The sequence below is a fragment of the Daucus carota genome, chromosome 6 (genome assembly GCF_001625215.2).
Source record: "Daucus carota subsp. sativus chromosome 6, DH1 v3.0, whole genome shotgun sequence".
In the NCBI taxonomy this organism is placed as follows: domain Eukaryota; kingdom Viridiplantae; phylum Streptophyta; class Magnoliopsida; order Apiales; family Apiaceae; genus Daucus; species Daucus carota.
Window position 1 is genome coordinate 34,815,269 of NC_030386.2, and position 20,727 is coordinate 34,835,995.

General features: G+C 34.9%; 2 protein-coding genes across 4 annotated transcripts; both read left to right on the top strand.

Annotated features, from left to right (window-relative positions):
- Positions 1–716: 716 nt before the first annotated feature.
- Positions 717–1,727, top strand: LOC108224532 (probable calcium-binding protein CML35). Its single transcript, XM_017399181.2, has one exon. It carries the CDS (start codon positions 892–894, stop codon positions 1,522–1,524), a length of 633 nt encoding a protein of 210 aa, XP_017254670.1. The 5' UTR covers positions 717–891; the 3' UTR covers positions 1,525–1,727.
- A 7,245-nt stretch (positions 1,728–8,972) lies between these two features.
- LOC108227834 (probable methyltransferase PMT7) lies at positions 8,973–18,125 on the top strand. Of its 3 annotated transcripts, XM_064079686.1 has the most exons (8): positions 8,973–9,415; positions 9,622–10,039; positions 11,037–11,326; positions 12,750–13,133; positions 14,227–14,473; positions 14,567–14,705; positions 17,617–17,790; positions 17,852–18,036. In XM_064079686.1, the coding sequence occupies exons 1-7, from the start codon at positions 9,250–9,252 to the stop codon at positions 17,773–17,775; spliced, it is 1,803 nt and encodes a 600-aa protein (XP_063935756.1). In that variant the 5' UTR covers positions 8,973–9,249; the 3' UTR covers positions 17,776–17,790; positions 17,852–18,036. The 3 variants fall into 3 exon arrangements, with proteins under 3 accessions (XP_063935756.1, XP_017258688.1, XP_017258691.1); XM_017403199.2 differs by having other exon boundaries at positions 17,617–18,125; XM_017403202.2 differs by having other exon boundaries at positions 9,625–10,039; positions 17,617–18,125.
- The last annotated feature ends 2,602 nt before the right edge of the window (positions 18,126–20,727 follow it).

The window sequence follows — 20,727 nt, forward strand, 5'->3', positions numbered from 1 at the left end:
TCAGATTTGGTAGGTTCCTTTAATAATTGTAAGTCTATGTTTATCCAGGAATAACAGGATAAACTTTGCTAGTGTCAGTTATAGCAAATTAGCAATGTTATATATCTACCAAATGTTCACGACACAACACAAATAGACAATAGTGTACGGACATGAATATTGCTCATTCCCGTTTAAATAAATTTAGTCATTTTTATGATGATGAAGTTTAATATTGATTTCTAGTAAAAAAATTATAGAGTATCAATTACCAGTGAAGAATATTGTCCTATATTTTCTTATAAAACTAAATAATAAAATTCCTTAACAAAACATATTACAAATTAAATCTGATAGCGACAGTCTTCGTGCAAGACAATTTATTTCTAAAAATTTAAATTTGAAACTCTTAATGGATTTCCATGCGTCGACTAGAATGGAGGTTGGTATAACAATTAACACATGCTTCGGAGAATTACTTTTTCTTTTTTCATCTCAACTTAGATTAATATATGAATTTTTTTATAAAAAATTAATTTAAAACTCAAAATATCTCAAAACTTTATTTACCTGAAATTTTAATATAACTAAAATTAAAATATGTTTAAATTTTTTTTAGTAATATCCAACCCCCTGTAATAATTAATAGACGTCGTTTTAGAGAGCGGAGTATTTAATATACGCAATTATAGAATTTCACAAACACGTATAAAAAGGACAGTAATAATAGTCTGTACTAACCCAAACGAAACTTCCTGGAAGCTCCCATGGCTCCTCTATTTCTCCCCAGCCTCCTCCTTTTAATCCCCCATTCTGCTCCTTTTCTACTTCAAAACATAATAATCGTTCTAATAATTATACGTTACAACACTTCTTCTTCTATCTATATTCTGGTTAACAAATTTCACAATCATGAAAATCTCCAACATCAATCCCAAGAAAATCTTCCGCAAAAAGACCCGATCCGTTTCCAGATCCGACCCGTCTTCCTTCAGCTCTGCCAACTCCTCGTCATCTGATCTCCCGCACGTCAAATCCAACGGCTCTGGGACTCCGACCAGCGTGTTGCCTGTCCGCGACTCGTCCGAGTCGTCCTCCGAGTCGACGTCCGAGTTGTACGACTTGGTCCAGGCGTTTAAAGTGATTGACAGGGACGGTGATGGGAAGATCACGAGGGATGAACTCGGCGCGTTGCTGAGTCGACTCGGAGCGAGTCCGCCGAGTGAGGAGGAGCTGAGTTTGATGCTGAGCGAGGTGGATAGCAACGGCGACGGGTGTATCAGTTTGGAGGAGTTCGGCGCGATAAGTTCGGCGTTTGGGCCGCCGTCATGCGACGCTGAGTTGAGAGACGCGTTTGATTTCTTTGATAACGACCGTGACGGCAAGATAACGGCGGAGGAGTTATACGGTGTGTTCACGTCCATTGGAGATGGTGGGTGTACCCTCGACGATTGCCGTAGGATGATAAGCGGCGTTGATAAGAATAACGATGGGTTTGTTTGTTTTGATGATTTTGCACGCATGATGACGCAACAACTAAGATGATGACGTGTTTTTTAATGTTTGGTTAATTATTAATTGGGTAATTTTGGGTGTTTATTTGAGTGTTGAGAAATGATTGATCAATTTTTAAGGGCTGTGATTGATCAATCTTGAAGGATATATCTACTTATTATCCACTGGCCACTGCTGTATAATGTATATATACTCCAATATTTAATGAGACGAGGAAAAGCTCTCTTATGTGATCTGCTTATTGTTTCATTAAACTAAGAATAACTTTGTTTTTATTAGTGGTTTTTAATTTCTAGGTAGGCACCTACCACACGCCGCTTATATTCGATATTTCTGTTGCCCGCAGTTTGCATAATAATCGTAATAAAAAAATCTGATTCGAAATCAATAAAAATCTGATGTAATTGCCGTGCTAACGGGATCTTTATTTCTCGTTCGTATCACGATAAATATTTTGTAAAATTTCTGGAAGGAGAGAAAAGCTGGATTGTTTTCGTTCTATGTAATTTGTGAGTAGTAAATTTGTAGGTTTATTAAAAAATTTGTGCGGTGCAAAGTGAAGAAACCAAAATAAAGTTTCTACTTGAATAACATCGCAGTTGCATATTAGTATTGATAAGAAAGGCAAAGTTGAGTGATGAAAGTAGTTATCAAGCTAGTGGGGGATGGGGTGGTTGGATTGACAAATAAAACAAGTGGGGATGGCTTGTTTGACGAATAGCGGAGATTTTTTTGGTGTGCGGAGATAATTTCCATGAAATTATTCATAATGTTGGTTGAATAATTCATGTTTGTTGATTGATGGATTTTGACGCCCTTTTAAGATTTTACCCTGCTCTCTGTGTATTGTTTTCTCCGTTGCACACTTGCACATCATTCGGATTTTTTAACCACCGCCAGAAACCACACAATGCATGGAAAATTTGACTTGTTCGATGCCCAGAGACGACCTATATCTTATATTATATGAGTATTAAGATTTTATAATGGGATTTTCTATGGTGTGCCCAAGGGCACACAATAGTCTCTAACTTCAATAAAAATAGTTTCTTTTGATTGGTGGATGAATAATAAATGAGAATGACCCCCCCTGCATTCACATCAACTCCACCAATCAGAATATGTCATTTTTATAGAATTTAGTGATTATTGTGTTCCCTTGGGCACACATTAGAAAGACCGTTTTATAATTAGCATGAATCTATTATTTATTTTATATTATAATATAAAACAGAAAATATATTAAATAGCATAAAACTATATTTAATCTCATGTGTTAAAAATGATGTGTTGTTAATTTTTTTAAACTATTATAAACTATATATATATATATATATATATAGGCTCATGATCAAATAGAAACCAATTTTAAAATAAAAACTAGAAACCAGTACAAGTTAGTGATATTCTCAGTACAATTTAGTGATTATCTCTTTAGGATTTAGTGATCTGTGCTGCAGAATTTAGTGAAAACTCAATCTCCAGATATTAACCAGCTTAGAATCTCCAGATCTGTTCATGTTTTCGATTTAGATGGTGGTGATAGTGGTGGAGATGGTGGAGGTGAAGGTGGAGATGGAGGAAAGATGATTGTAGCGGAGGTTTGGGCGGCTTGAAGTAGGGGGTTGGAGCGTTGCCGGAATAGTGGCGGCTCCGCCTTTGAAGTTGAGTCGAGGTGGAGAAAGAAGTATGAACGAATCTGAAGGAGGTTGAAGTGGCGATTAAGATGGGCCTGGTGAAGATGGAGGTGTGGAGGTTGTGTTGTTAAAGAAATAATGGAGGTGGAGGTGGAGATGGAGATGGAGGTGGTGGTTATGGAGGGGGTGGGCGGCATAGAGGTGGTAGTGGTTATGAAGGAGGCGACGACGGAGGTGGTGATAGTGGAGGTGGGGTTGGTGAAGATGGAGGTGGGTTTGATGAAGATGGAGGTGGAGATGGGGTTGTTTAAAAATTTAGTGGTATTTGCTTTAGGATTTAGTGATATTTCAGTTTGGTTTTTAGTTTCTAGGATAAGGAGGTTTCTATTGGAGTAAAACTATATATATATATATATATATATATATATATATATATATATAGGGTAGCACTCCATAGCATACTCTCTTATATGGAGTTACGTAGCACACTATTATAAATATATACATAATATATATTCTATTATATTTTTTATGAAATATAATTGCAAATTTTGATTATTAAACCGAAAACGAAGTTATACAATTTTTTTATTCCAAAGATCATCTAAAATTATGCAATATCTCAACATGATTCTATAACAGAATAATAATCATCCAGAATTATTCTGTTGTAGAATCAGTTTCGAAAATATACTTTTTTTAATCAAATTTTAAGTGTTAAATTACTTAAAATAGATTTATTTTATAATATTTTATATTAGAATCACGTTTTATATGTATTCTATAACAGAATTTATAATAAAATTGATGATTTATAGTGGCGCACTATGTAACTCCATATAAGGAGTCCCTCTTTTGAATGTTGGCCTATATATATATAGAGTTTTACTCCAATAGAAACCTCCTTATCCTAGAAACTAAAAACCAAACTGAAATATCACTAAATCCTAAAGCAAATACCACTAAATTTTTAAACAACCCCATCTCCACCTCCATCTTCACCAAACCCACCTCCATCTTCACCAACCCCACCTCCACTACCACCACCTCCGTCGTCGCCTCATTCATAACCACTACCACCTCTATGCCGCCCACCCCTCCATAACCACCACCTCCATCTCCACCTCCACCTCCATTATTTCTTTAACAACACAACCTCCACACCTCCATCTTCACCAGGCCCATCTTAATCGCAGCTTCAACCTCCTTCAGATCCGTTCATACTTCTTTCTCCACCTCGACTCAACTTCAAAGGCGGAGCCGCCACTATTCCGGCAACGCTCCAACCCCCTACTTCAAGCCGCCCAAACCTCCACTACAATCATCTTTCCTCCATCTCCACCTTCACCTCCACCATCTCCACCACTATCACCACCATCTGAATCGAAAACATGAACAGATCTGAAGACTCTAAGCTGGTTAATATCTGGAGATTGAGTTTTCACTAATTTCTGCAGCACAGATCACTAAATCCTAAAGAGATAATCACTAAATTGTACTGAGAATATCACTAACTTGTATTGGTTTCTAGTTTTTATTTTAAAATTGGTTTCCATTTGATCATGAGCCTATATATATATATATATATATATATATATATATATATATATATATATATATATATATATATATATATATATATATATATAATTATAGTCATTACTACTCTCTCCGTCCCCGTCAATAGTATAACATTGAGGGACGGGGACGCGACACAGATTTTAATATTTAATAAAGTATAATTATGCAACTTATTTTTAAGATTTTCTTTTTCTTGTATAAAAATATAATATTTTTTTATACAAAAAGAGAAATTTTTATAGCAATCTTAAAATACATGCCGAGCAGTGAAAATACCATATGCAATTGGATGGGACATAGAGATATAAAGTTAGCTGAATTTCAGTCAAGGATTGTCTATTGAAAAGTGATATTTTTCATATATCAGCTATCATTTTTTATTTATTATATTCTTGGACATATTTTAGGACAAAATTTACAAAATTAGAGAATTTCTCATAATCACGAATTTATCGCCATTTCAATTTCCTTTCATTTTATTATATAGATATATTTATCCCTTGCTTTTAAATATTGGGGCCGTTTGGCTGAGCTTAAAATAAGTGCTTCTTGCTTAAAATAAATAAGTGGAGTAGAAGTTAGAAGCCAGATAAGACTTATAAGTAATTAAAGTGTTTGGCAAATAAGTAGAAATCCTGAAACAAAAGTTAGCATTCCTAATTTTTTATAAGTGCTTCTTGACTTATTACACAAACGGTACGAATAAGTGCTCCTAACTTATAATCCTAGAAGCTCAACTTAAAAGTGTCACACAAACACCCACATTATCTTCACTTTGTCAAGAAAACATTGTTAATCCAAGGAAACTATTTCTCACGAACGCCAAATTAGTTATGCAGTTGCTGTCATATACTGACACAAGGATGACAATATTATTATCGTTCGAGGAAGCAAGCAATTATTTATAGTTTTACGCCAGTAATTCTTAGGGCAGATCGAGACATGTACACCAAATCATGAAAATATATGGGGTGGTTTTGATGTACTTTAAAAAAGTGATTTTTTTTAAAAAATAAAGAAATAAAGTAGAAATGAGAAGTAAGTTAATCCTTACAAATTATTAAATTGTTTAAAAAATACATAAAAATCGTGAAACAAAAATTGACATTCTTAAATTTTTATTATTTTTTTCACAAACGATACAAATAAACTATTTCCTATTTATAGCTGAAAAGCTGGGCTATTAAACCCAGAAAACACCCAGGTGTATATATCACTATATCAGATCCCCGCTGGGCGATGCGGTCAGCTTATTTTATTTTGTTTCGGAGAATCAACCACGCATTCCACACGCTTCAACCCATATACCGACAACAGTGCTCCCAGTACATGCCAAAGATTCAATGCATTTATTTGGCAATTGGCAAACAAATTTCGAATTACGTTTAAGCATTACAATTTGAATTGTCTTGTAATAAGGCCATTTTTAGCCGCATCATAACTTCGAATTACGAAAAGCCTGGTAGTCTTTTCTATTTTTACTCTTTCTGCCCTAAATTAAAATTAATTTTAAATTTTTACACGTAACTTGAAGTGTACAAATATTATATTTCTAAATAATAATTTTTTTATTTTTCTTTCAAAATAAAACTAAATATATGTTAAACTTCTTTTGAAGAGAGAAAATTGAAAAATAAGAGTTATTGCCTATTGTTTTAGAATAAAGGGATTAGTATACTTTTAACTTGTTGATAAAATTTGATATCTATATTTTTTTCAACAAAGAAATTAAACAAAAATCCGAAATGACTTTTAACCCTTTCACCGACCTACAAAAATTTAAAACGATACTGTCGTGGGTGCAGTAAATTCGGAGCGGACGATGATGAGCTGGACAAACTTCAATCACATGAGCCTACATATTTAGGCCCAATCCACTTGACACGAATCCAGCTTGAAATGGATTTTATTGAAACAGGCTGTATTCATTAATGTCCAGAAGAAAAATAGGCCTGTGAAGTGGGTGAAACAAAAATGTCCCAAAAAATATGTCCACTTCTATTCCTAAGATAAAAGCCCAAAAACAAAGTGACGATAAGAATTTATCAAAACCCGCTAGACATGTCAAGTGCCCGTTTTTATTTCAAAAAGGACAGGCCCAGAGAAACTAGAAAACTCAAGATTTTATGAAAACCGCGGAAAATATCACTATTAAATTATGCATACAGCAAAAGTATTTCTTAAGAATATTAAACTCTCCGTTCTCTCTCAAATTAGGGTTTTGAGAGTCGACTCCCAAAACTAGCCGTCACTTCTCCATTCTTCACCTTCATCCTCTTCATCCACCAGATCATTTTCGCTCTCCCATCTTCTCCACTATTTACCAGTTTTTTGTTTTTCAATAAAATCGAGTGTTGCTTAAACCTCGAAGATTCCAATCGAGTTTTATTCTCAGATCTGTTTCGCATTTGAGTTTGGGCTTGATTGTTTTCTGAATAAATCAGATCTTTTGAAATCAAAGGTCCGATTGTGTTTTCCCGTCTCGCCTTTTGGCATGTGTTGGTTTAGTACCCCATTCTTGGGTGATTCTGTGTTATGTCTTTTTGTGTTATCAATGAGAATGATTGTGATGGAGATTTGGGAGATCTGGGTTATCGCATCATTATTACTTTCGGCATGTCTATAGCTGGCTCCCGGCATGTAGATAACTGGGGTATGCTTGGAACGGTGGCGATCGCATGTGCTCACCTTTCACAAATTATAGTTGTTCATTATTCGAGGACCCTTGTTCCTCATTGCTTAGTTTTTATAACTGAGTCGTCTGAACACCGCAACAGCCATGGAACTATTGTGAAGGTCAATTGTGAAGCTACCATTTTCGGGATTGATGTAGGCTGGATTACTCGAGAAGCCTTTGTATTCATTTTCAATTTCAAGAATCCTCGGATTCAGTTTGTTAAGCAGTCTGGAAACAATGCGGTTATTTGTTTGGCTCGTTTTATTGTTTATCAACCTGATTGCATTGTTAGTTGGGGATTTGTCCCGACTAGACTTATTTTAATTTAATGGAATGAATTTGCATTTTGTCAAAAAACTTATGCATACAGCACACCCATTATAATATCCGGTGTTAACTCAAATATAAAAGGTACATAATCAAATAGAATCATTTTACCTATTAATTATAGTTAATATGTTAATAGGTACTCCCTCCGTCCCAATGAATTGTATACAGTTTCCTTTCTAGGACGTCCCATCAATTGTATACATTCCAAAAGTAGTAAACTTTTATAATATAAAACATCATTACACCAACAACTTTCTTCCACTATCTCCATTCTATAATAATATAAACACTATTACACCCACTACTTTCCTCCACTATCTCAAATTTATTATTAAATATAAATGGGTCCCACCGCTATACTCACTTTTCATCCAACTTTACTCATTTCTTACCCAATTTCTTGGTCTCCGTGTCCCAGCCATTTGTATACAAATGACTGGGACGGAGGGAGTAGTATATTAATCATGTGTAAAATGCACAAAATCCAAATGAACTGTATAAAGTTCAATAGACAGACTATTTAAGATTATTAGATTATTAGTCGAGAAGCCGCGCGTTGCGGCGGCCTATAAAAATTATATTAATAATATAAAATTAAATAATTTGACATAAAATCAGATTAAAAATTTGCAATTTACTATATTCTACAAATAATCTAAAACAGAATCAGATTAATTTATGCCAAGATATATACCATATTAATTAATCTAAAACAGAATCAGATTAATTTATGCCAAGATATATACCATATTAATTAATCTAAAACAAAATTTTTTTAAAAATATTTTTCATCGAAAAAATCCAGAAAATTAGAAAAATAAAAGGTATTTATTGGTTAGATGATCCAAAACACTAGAACCTATATGTGTATTTATAAGTGCAGCTCTTTTTTATAATTAAGTAATTTGAAATAAAATCAGATTAAAAAACTTGCAAGCTACTATATTCCATAAATAATCTGAAAACAAAATCGGATTAATACTTGCAACTTGCAAGCTATTATATTCCATAAATAATTTGAAACAAAATCAAATTAATTTATGTCAGGATATATGATATCAATTAGTATTTAGATGATTCAAAACCCTACCACCTATAAAAGTATTTACAGGTGAAGACTCAAAAATAGAACAAAGCTATTTTAGAGGCGCCAACTACACGCCCCTCACTTCTATTTTATGTAACTATATTGATATTGATTTAAGATTATTTAAGAAAATATAAAGAGGGGAGTTGTAGAAAACAGTCGGGTCGGGTTAGAAGAAACGAATACAGTAGCACCCATCACACGCGAACCGACACACACACTCTAGACTAGTGCTGTTCATCTTGTTGAGCTTCATTGTCGTAAACCAAGACCACAAACAACCAGAGATCTCATCCTATGAACACCCCCATGTCCCCGATCCACACATTCTAACCTCTCCTTACACACATTCATCGCTGTACATTCCTCTGTCGTACAATATATGTATCTCTACATGTATATCCCGTGTTAATTGACGAGGAGCAAACAACAATAGTACTAAGATGTCTGGGGGATACATGTCGGCGGCGTTCGATTCGAAGACGGGGCAGATATTATTAATAGCATTGTTTGTTATGATTGCTTCTTTTTATGCTGGCACTTTGTTTTCTCACAACTCTGATCCCTTTGTTCCTCAGCAACAACTCATCTCTAATTCATCTTCTTCTGGTTAGTTTGTTATTGAATTTTGAATTTGTGGGCTAATTTACGAAATGGGTTTTTATTTTACTTGATTTATGTAGTGTTCTTTAGCTTGTTTACGTTACTAAGGGGCTTTAAGTGTAGTTTGTTATGTTTTTGATTTGGGGGCTGGGGTGAATTTGGATTTGGAAGTAGTTAGTTAGAATGATTAAGTGGTTTATGTTTTGTTGTAGCAGGTAGAAATGCGTTTACGAATCGGGTTATGCTTTCTTATCGGAAAACGCCACTTGAGATTCCGAGAGATGGAATGAATGTTTGCCCATTGCAATTCAATGAGTATATACCGTGCCATGATCCTTCATATGTGAAAGAATTGATTCCTAAGCTGGATCTTACTAGGAAGGAAGAGCTGGAGAGGCATTGTCCTCCTCTTGAAAGACTTCTGTTTTGCTTAGTTCCTCCTCCTGTTGAATATAAGTTACCCATTAGATGGCCCACAAGCAGAGATTATGTTTGGCGTAGCAATGTTAATCATACCCATCTTTCGGAGGTGAAAGGAGGGCAAAATTGGGTGCATGAGAAGAACGAACTGTGGTGGTTTCCAGGAGGTGGTACTCATTTTAAGCATGGTGCAACTGAATACATTGAGAGGTAATTAGATTATTTGATATCATGTTTTTTGTAGTAATTTCTACTATTACAATCTCCTGCTTTGAAAATGTGATAATGTTTGTAACGAAAGCACATGTCTCTAAATTTCTAGTTTTACTTAATGAACTTGTTGGTAATTCCATTATGTACATAAATGTATGCATAACGAGCATATAGAAATTTAGGTGCATGAGATATCAAGTTTACCATGTGCAAAAAAGTTTGCAAGAACAATATGTATTTTGATACTATAACTTGCTTAACATCGATTATAATAATTTAGTGATATGGGATGATGAGGAATTAAGTTTACTAAGTTATTGGCCTTGTCTGGCTAAGCTTCTTTCCCCATCTTTTGGGCTTATAATTTAGAAGCGACTTTTTTGTACCGTTTGTGTAAAGAAGTTATAAGTCAACTTCTGACTTCTAAACCAGAATATGAGAAGTTGAAAATCCTAGTTTTTTTAATGACTTATTTTTATTTTACAAAACTGTACAGGATCACTTCAAAAGATAATTTATCATATCTTATATTATAATTTTTATACCCGATAAGTTGTAAATACTAACAAATTTATCCAAACACATAAATTAAAAGTTACTTTTCACTTATTAATAACCTCTCTCTTATAAGCAGTAAAAATTTCTTTTAAGTTGAGCTAAACGGCCCCAATTATCTTTGTCAAAGAGTGGGCTGTTTGAACAAACTGCACATGCTGGCTTCTTGTGATAAGAATATTCATCTAGCGAACTTGTGGATTGATGGGTTTCCGGGCTGCTTTCTTGCATGTAATTTGTTATTGATAGCCATTGCGTGAATCATTACCTAATAATTGTTGGAAATGGAAATTTGTGTAAATGAAAACTAAATTGATGCCAATGTGTACCCTTTTTTGTTGTTATATTGATTTTGTTGATCAATCTATTCGTTATCTACTTGCTATCATGCCATTATACTGATATCATCCTAGAAATATCATTTCTTTGACAAATGCAGGTTAGGAAATATGATAACCAACGACACTGGTGATCTTCGTTCTGCTGGAGTATATCAAGTTTTGGATGTTGGATGTGGGGTTGCTAGCTTCTCAGCTTATCTTCTTCCTTTAGACATTCAAACCATGTCATTTGCTCCAAAAGATGGTCATGAGAATCAAATTCAATTTGCGCTGGAGCGAGGTATTGGTGCTATGATTTCTGCCCTGGGCACGAAGCAGCTACCATATCCCAGTCATTCGTTTGAAATGGTACACTGCTCAAGGTGCCGTGTTGATTTTCACGAGAATGGTACGTTTGCTGCCTATAGCTGGAATTTGTGTTCACACCTTAAGTCAACACATGGAAGCATTGTCCTGTAAATTATTTTGTTGCATCAATTTTTTTTGTATAATGGTATATACATTATAAAGAAAATGTTCTGCATGTGTATCGACTATTAGGGCTGATGTAGGTATTAATTAGGACTATAATCACTTTAATACTGCATTCAAGTGTTGTGGATAGTAAATTTCGTATAATTTTATGGAACGACTAATATGTACAAACATAATATAAAAATTGCGGTAGTTCAGGACCAAGTAGAAAAGTTTGCTAGTGTGCCGGTGGCACCAATAGAGTGAGGATGATCAATGTTGCACCCTTAAAGTAAAACAAGCAAATTAAGTTAAAAAGGATGATGGCCTAGGTAATATTATATTGCATAGAAATACGGGCTTACAAAATTCTGGAGGTAGAGAGCAGAATTTCTGCTTTTTTCCCATACACGTAGTAGTAAAAAAGAAGGCTAAGGCGGGAATCTCAAGGTATTTATTAGTTGCAAGTCATAAAGGTAAGATTACGTTTTTACAAGTAAAAAAGAAACATATTTTAGATTTGGTACATGAAGTAGCATTAACCAGAGCTTTTTTATACTCCCTCCGTCCCATAATAAAAGTCCTCTTTTTTTCCAAATTTTTTCACGCATTTTCAAGCTTATAAAAAGCATACTTGTAGACATTATTTTCTCGTATTTTTTGTTTTGTATTAAAATTTGAACTTCCTATTTTTATACAAAACAAAAAACACGAAAAAATAATATCTACAAGCATGTTTTTTATAAACTTGGAAATGCGTGAAAAAAACTTGAAAAAAAAGAGGATGTTTATTATGGGACGGAGGGAGTATATTAATATCCAGGCTTTAATAACCAAATTTTTTTGAATGAATATCAATGGGAGCTATTACTAATATATCTCATGAGTTGGGCAGTCTCAGTTTTCGTTCATGACTAGGTTTGGTTATGTTGGCTGTTATTCAGGCGTTTAGAGTTTTTCCTCTTTTCCTTTCTAGTTTTGAATCAGGAATAAGCTATTAGATTCATATCAAGTAGTCCAGTTTGTGTCCTTGTCCTTTTCGATAGCAAGATCTTGGGCTAACTGTTTCATGCAGAATGAATATATCTGGCATCTTTGTTTTAATTATATATAGATGCATGCCAGGAGTCCGACTTTGTGTCTAAGTATTTCAAGTAAAATGAGTATCTCTGACATGATTGTCATAAATATGTATTGCTGCTATGATTATTTGCAATAGGTCCAGTGCTTGCGTGATTGCATGTAGTTGATAGGTCCATGATAATATTGTGTCTTAACAGTTTATTTAATATTAAATTTTTTTAATTACCATTCATCAGTCTGTTTATATTTTTTTTCTTTTTTCTTTTTTGCTACAGATGGTATTTTAATTAAAGAAGTGAACCGCCTTCTGCGTCCAAATGGATATTTTGTCTATTCTGCACCACCAGCTTATAGGAAGGATAAAGATTACCCAGCAATTTGGGATAAGCTGACAAATCTGACTTCTGCAATGTGCTGGAAACTAATTGCAAGAAAAGTGCAAACAGCAATTTGGATTAAGCAGGATGATCAGTCATGTCTCCTTGCCAATGCAGAGAAGAGGCTCATCAGCATATGTGACTCTAGTGATAACTCTAAACCATCATGGAAAACTCCTATGCAGGATTGTGTTCCTTCAAGTACTCCAGACTCTGGTTCCCAAAAACTTCCTCCTATGCCACAGCGTCGTTCAGAATACTCAGAAAGTCTTAATAGTATAGGTTTGTCCAAACTCTTACCTAGTACTTGTAGAGATTAGTAGTAGTTCTTGTAACTATTTTCTTTTCTGTTAGCAGTAGCACTTGGTAATTATATAATGGATTAATTGAAAACTTAAACCCTCGACCCTAATTACCAACATGTTGCGTTTGTTACTAATTCTGTGTATTCATCCACATTTAACCAGAATTCTGTGTATTCATCCACATTTAACCAGATAATAAATTAGTTTGTCCTTCAATGTTATTTCGATAGTTTAATTAAGGGCATTTTAACAGTAATATAGGCATGTGGCCATGAGTATTTAAATTTAATATTTACACGTTTTAGTGGAGGCACACATTCTATTTGACTGTGTTTACCACTTTATCACTGAGAAAGAACTTAAAGGAAAATACATTAACAATCTTGGCCTTCTTCCTATGTACTGATGCTACAAGAGCTACCTAAGCTGGATATTTAGGAATCATTTAAGACTTAATTGACATGTTCTGAGAACCAAGCATGCCATAGTAGGCCATCTCTCTTTGGACCTCCCAGTGCGGGACAAGTGCCTGTTTGATGAAAATGAGGAACTTGCAACTACTGCAGTAGTGCAGTGCCACTAATTTGCCTTGTTACATGAAGTTATATATTAAGTGCACTGGGGCAGCTCAAAAAATTCTTAATATAGTGAAGGGAATCTCTATTTATAATAGGATTTTATCTTTGTCCTCACTTGAGATACGTACTAGGTTCCAACAGTTAAGTTCCCTATATTGTGAAGACACATATAAATTTGTTATAGTGATAAGTGATTTGATCCAAGTCAAAGTGTGTTCAAGTAGGCAATCCTTGCAATACGTCCTTGAATGCACATTTCTGTTCCTGTATATACGATTGAGTAAATGATTATTGGTACTGTGTTTGCCTTTCAGGCTATTTAAGTCTTGACCATGTTCAAGTAGTCACCTAATCAGTGGTGGACCTTCATTTCTCCACACACCTATTACTACCTATTACTCGGTGTTGATGAGATTATTTAATTTTGCATGTGGCTGCATAATTTTATTACTTGAACTTAGGCAGAGCAGTAATCCTAATGTCATCTCGCAGGTATTGATCGAGAAATATTTATATCGAATACCCTCTACTGGCAAGATCAAGTTCGCCACTACTGGAGGTTGATGAATACTGATGAGGCATCTGTCCGTAATGTCATGGACCTGAATGCTCACTATGGGGGATTTGCCGTTGCTATGGGTACATGGCCTGTCTGGGTGATGAATGTGGTTCCAGTAAGCATGAACAATACACTTGAAGCTATATATGGCCGAGGTTTGATCGGTGCTTTTCATGACTGGTAATTTAAATTGATCTTACTTGCATCACCACTCTATGCTATAGTAGGCAAGACTCAAGAGCAATTCTTACTGTCTTTGTTTGTGATTTATAGGTGTGAACCATTTTCAACATACCCACGTTCATATGATTTGTTGCATGCTAATCATCTATTTTCTCACTATAACAAACGCGAAGAAGGCTGTTTGCTTGAGGATATCATGTTGGAAATGGATCGTGTCTTGAGACCTCAGGTAGATTCATCATTTTCAGTTGTCTACTTTGAGAGTATCATATTAACTAAATATTTAATGCCTTGTATAGTGATTCTTTTTGCAAACCTGTGAAACGGATAGTCACTCATGATCTGTAGAATAAAATTCCTTTCAACTCCCTCTCCATTAGTTGTTTCAGTCTTTTAGACTTTCAGACTTTCTATCTTGCTCCTGTTTATCTATCATATGTGGTTATTAAAGAGCATTAAACTACTTTAAAGAGTACCCCTATCTTACCTTCCCCACATATCACAATTATTACTTATTATTGCTTGAGGAATAATTTATGCATTATTATAGTCTTTCACGTTCATGAGTTGTCTTCTTGTATGTTGAAGAATTTGATCATTCCTGGATAATTGATCGCGTGGTACTTCATTAAGATTAGGACTACGACCTGAAATATAATGTTCACTTGGCAAGACTATATCATAGTGACTTTTGGATGATGATCACAGACCTATATATTTGTAAATATTTTTGATCAATTTCTGACTCGCTGTTGAAATTCAAACAGAATATTTGGATCAAGTTCTGATTACGGCTGAGAGTGTTATTAATAACTCGAACACCCAACCTCACCCCAAATTATCAATCTCGTTGAGTGATATTTTTTGGTCGCACTCTTTACATATCCTTACACATAACTATATACGGCAAAACCAAAGAGGCATAGATTACTAGGGCTCAACGCTAGCATCACAACCCAAACATTAAGAGCCATAGCACAAATGGCCACTAGCACGTATAACATCCACCACGAGTAGTACCGCGACTGCCTGCATAATCCCTGAAGGACCACCATACACCTTCTCCAACCGCGACTGCCTGCATCATCCCTAAAGGACCACCATACACCTTCTCCAACAATCATTGTTGGTCAAAGGATTTGAACCCACCACTTTTTGTAACAAGAGTTGGAGATATTATCGGAGTTGCAGCTTTCACAGTAAATCTTTTATTTCTTAGGAATTGAAGAGATAATCAATGCATGTAATAAATAAAGTAGGACTGCAGATTAAGTGTCGAGCTCGTTGACTTAATCGTTGTTCCTCTCAGGCTCCTTTTGGGTGTAGGATTGATCTGCCTCGTAGCCCAAACAACCTGATATGGGAATTTTCCAAGACATTATTGTCATACTGAATAGGACCAAAATCTTGTCAGGAGATGGTATACTACAATTTTCAATGGAAGAAAAGAAAAGCTTTATTCTGTAAAATCTCAAGCCCTGTAGACAGCTTTTAAACATATAAATTGTGTGGATAAAGTATACTATGTTCCTCGTGAGTCGGATATCCCAGAAGGATCTTGAAAATTTTGCTATCAACTCTTTCTTTCAGATATTTGTGTGGGGTCAGTATGATTTCCAATACTGTTGATTTCATCCTTTAGCTTTTTGCACCCGAAAATAGGAAAAAAGAACCCCTAGGATGCCTGAAATTTAAGGATTGAAGTTTTTCTTTAAGAATCCTGATTTTGGTCTTCTAAACCTGAAGAAATTACATCTTTTTCCAAGACTTGACCTCTCTTTATCAGCGAAACACAGTTGTAGGATACAGGATACAGCTGTTTGTATGAGTAGTGATCAGTCTGCTAGTTTCTTTGATTTTAGTTGGTGTGCCTAATTTATTTTGGCCTCCAAATGTAGTTTTAATTCTTTCTGATAGGGTATAACCCGGTCAAGCAACACCCGGGTCCTTCAGAAGGAGCACCCGGGTCCTTTAGAGGAGCCTCCACCCCGGGTAGCCACCAACACCGCAGGACGCCCCCTAGTCTTGTCAAGTTGCACAACCCGGACAAGATCCCTCACCCGGGTACAGCAAAACCTACTACTTGCCCGGGTGCATATGTACCAGCCGACACTTGCTGCACAAGGCGCAGACTGACACGATAAAGACAAATATAACGGTCAACTACTGGCGATAGAGACAAGCCAGGGAACATTCCAAAATACTACTTCTACGCCGACACCTGGACACGTGTAGGGGATCAAATCCCTACACGTGTAGGACCAGGATCCAGGTACGCACCCCCAAACCCTAACCCTTGGCCTATAAATAGACCAAGGATCAAGAGTTTGGGGGTTAACTTCACTCCCTACACTCATTCTCTGCACACACTCAAGCACTCAGCATACATATAAACACTATCAGCCATCAGCCACCATGCAACCACCATACACCACCTTCACCCTCCACACATAGATAGCACTTTCTCTAGTCTTCATCCTTCCGAAACCTACGCTTACTCTCACGCCGGAGGCGCTTTGGGGCAAAACCCCCCCGCCGGCGTTGTTTTGTAGGCCCCCATCCAGCAGCTACACCACGGAACCACCAGTCACGGCGGAGGAAGGACCGGGATCGGAGATTGGCGTTATCACTTTCGGTGTTAACAGACGTTTTCACATACAACTGTATCTTGTCTTTTCACCACTTTATATCACTCTCTTTGAAATTGGACATTGAGAAGTTCTATTTCTTGATTTCTATCAGCCTTCCTGTTTTAAAAATGAATTTTAGTTTGTCTGGAAACAAATGTATTTTGGAGCTCCAAATTCTCATTATGTGCTGCGTTTGAAACTTGCACAAACTTTGTTCCTGAATTCAGTAGTAAGTTGTTCCTTGTTTGCTTTAAATATGACTCCAGTTTCACTTTAAAAAGTTTCAAGTTGATCTGCGCTGTTGTAGTTGGCTGTCATTCAGATTGTTATTTGAATTAATCATTGCTCAATTTTTTACTTTAAAAGCTATTGAAGCATAATAAACATGGAAATTGAAAAAGGTGAGGAGTATTTATTATTGAATATGTTTGTTAGCATTTTGAGTTCTTGTTTCTGCTAGGTTGCCTGGTCTATGCACTTTAATATAGATGACTTGTTTTCAATTGGCAGGGTTTTGTTATTATTAGAGATGAAGAATCCATTATATCAAGAATAAAAGATATAGCTGCCTTGTTTCTGTGGGAGGTAGCATCACATTCACTGGAAAATGAACAAAAGCAAATGGAGACTGTGTTAATATGCCAAAAGAAGTTCTGGGCAATTTCATGAGACATCTTCATAGAGGTTGACTGTGTTAATATGCCAAAAGAAGTTCTGGGCAATTTCATGAGACATCTTCATAGAGGTTGAATCAATACAACCTTGTTGAGGACCTGCAGGTTGCTTGTACCATATCTATCTTGTTGAACAAAATTAGTTTATTTATTCATAGTGCTAACTTTGTTGTAATTTATAGTTTCTTACAATTACTACATGCGATGAGGGATTTCATCTTCACTTCACAGATCAATCCAAGGTTTATAGCATAGATACCTGTTTCGGGTGTTGAGGGAGAAATTTTACAGTTCTCTTGTACTTTCCAGAATGATATTTATAACAAATTTAATTTTATGTCGTCATCCATCTGTGTTCCATGCCCACATTTATTCGATGATATCATAGCTTAGGGGTCATTTGTTAAATCTGAATCATAAATTCTGAATGATTAGTGTATCTGGACGAATGATAATCTTAATGCTGGGTGAACGATGTCATTTGATTGATATAAAATTTAAAATTTCTGAATGGTGATATTTATCTTATAACTAGTATATTACTTAAAAATTATTTTAAAATTTAAATATTTGACACTTGACATCTTTATATACATATAAGAGTTTTGGTCATATAATTAAAAATATTATTTTTGAATAAAAATATTTGATTAATGTTTTTATTAATAAAGTCAAATATATTAAATATGAAAAAAAAAATAGATGACTTTACATCAACATTCAATTTTAATTTCAGTGAATTGGACCTGTTAGGCGAAAAGAATGAATACACCATCTATTTTCAAAATTTGGTTGAGCGTGTACTTATTATGCAGGATAGAAAATAAAATAGATTGCGAGAATCGCATCTGGACCACACTGCCTTCACTTTTACAAGCCATTCGTTCAGCAGATTTTTTGATCTCATCCCGAAAATTAGGTGTCGTCCAGTGTCATGAATATTCACCCAAACAATCTGAACAGCTGAACGAGCCTGTTCCCTGTGATTAAATTAGGGTTAATAATCAAGTGAGTCACCAAAGTGGACTCAATGTATCAAGTTGGTCACTGAACTCAAAACTATCTCAAATTGGTCACTTAAGTCAGTTACATGTATCTTTAAATACGAATTCAAGGAATAAAAGTATTATTTACATAGATTTACACATTATTTTTAAATGTTACGACAACTTAGTACAAGGTTATGACTTCTACTATTTATGATAATATATTTAGATTTTATTAAGTTTATTTGTTATTTATCTTTTATTATATAGTTAATTCCTTTGTTTTAATTAAAAATAAATAACAAATAAACTTGATAAAATCTAAATATATTTTCATAAATGCTAGAAGTCATAACCTTGTCCTAAGTTGTGGTAACATTCAAGAATAATGTGTAAATCTATGTAAATAATACTTTTATTCTTTGAACTTGTATTTAAAGATACATGTAACTGACTTAAGTGACCAATTTGAGACGGTTTTGAGTTCAGTGACCAACTTGATACATTGAGTTCACTTTGGTGACTCACTTGATTATTAACCCGATTAAATTATTAACAAATGACCCCTTAGTTAAATTTACTTATTCTCATGAGCAGAGGAGACACGCAAAGGCTTATCTTGCAATTAATTAGAATGGACTAGGATCTAGGGCTACTGGGCCGTATTCAGTCAAGGAAAATGAGAGCTTCCAAAACTTTGGCTCATCCGGAATTTCGGATGTCCTTGAGGCCCACGAGGTGTAATATATATTTTCAAAGACCTTAAATTTTGGAAGTCTGTCTATAGTCTACTTATCTATCAGCATTGCCATTGCTCTTCAATCTTCATATATATTCCCTCCGTCCCAAAAAGAGTGAGTTAGGTTTGATTTTCACGGAATTAAAAAAACGAATTTTCTATGATGTGTCCAAGGGCACACAATAGTACTAATTTTGATATGAATACTAGCTTTTGATTGGTGGATAGGTAATAAATGTTAATGGTCCCCCTGCATTCACACCAATTCCACCAATCAAAATAGTCTATTTTCTTGAGAGTTTGTGCTTAACCGTTAAAAAAAAGTAGTAAGTTTAGTTGAAAAGTGGGTAAAGTGGTGGGACCTATCAATATTTAATAATAGATTTGAGATAGTGGGGTAATAATGATAGGTTATTTTTTTTGGACGTCCCGAAAATGAATAACGGTCACATAAAATGGGACAGGACGGAGAGAGTAATACTCTGCCAGTATATATCATTTATTTTATTTTATTTCTCGGACAGTCTATATCGTTCTATGACTATACATAGCGAATAATATAATATTTCATTGTTTTATATGTTATTCAACCTCAAGTGCTGTACGTATAACAACATATTAGTGTTAATTAAGAAAACGTATTATATACATCTACTAATCAGTTATGTGTTTTTAAATGAGTATTCCCTTCGTTGGGCTCAGTAAAGCGGCACGTACTTTATTTTAATGTATTGTAAAGTATGATTTTATAATTTATTAAGATTTTCTTTAATAAAAGCTTAATATTTTATAAAAATATTAAAATGCGTGTCTGAGTAGTGGAAAAAAATGGATTGAATTAAATGAGACAGAGCGAGTAATTTTTTCTGAAAGAATAAAATTTTATCTTAAAAAATAATTTGATTCAATATATTCATCATACAAAAATTACCAACACGTAATATACCAAAAATTGAGCAAAATGCTTCACTTGGAGAAGTAGATAGATGTATAAAAATGTGTTAACCCGACAACTTCATATGCGTTTAAATGATTTATTCTCTACGTATAATAAATTCTAAATCTTGGGCAACGATGTTATGTTGCAAGTTGGGGGATATGTAGGGCAGCACAATCTGGTAGGGGTGTTCGCGGTGCGGGCGGTGCGGTTTTTTCCTAAAACCGCAAACCAACCCGCGTATGCGGTTTGGGGAAATTCGTAAACCGCAACCGCACCGCGTAA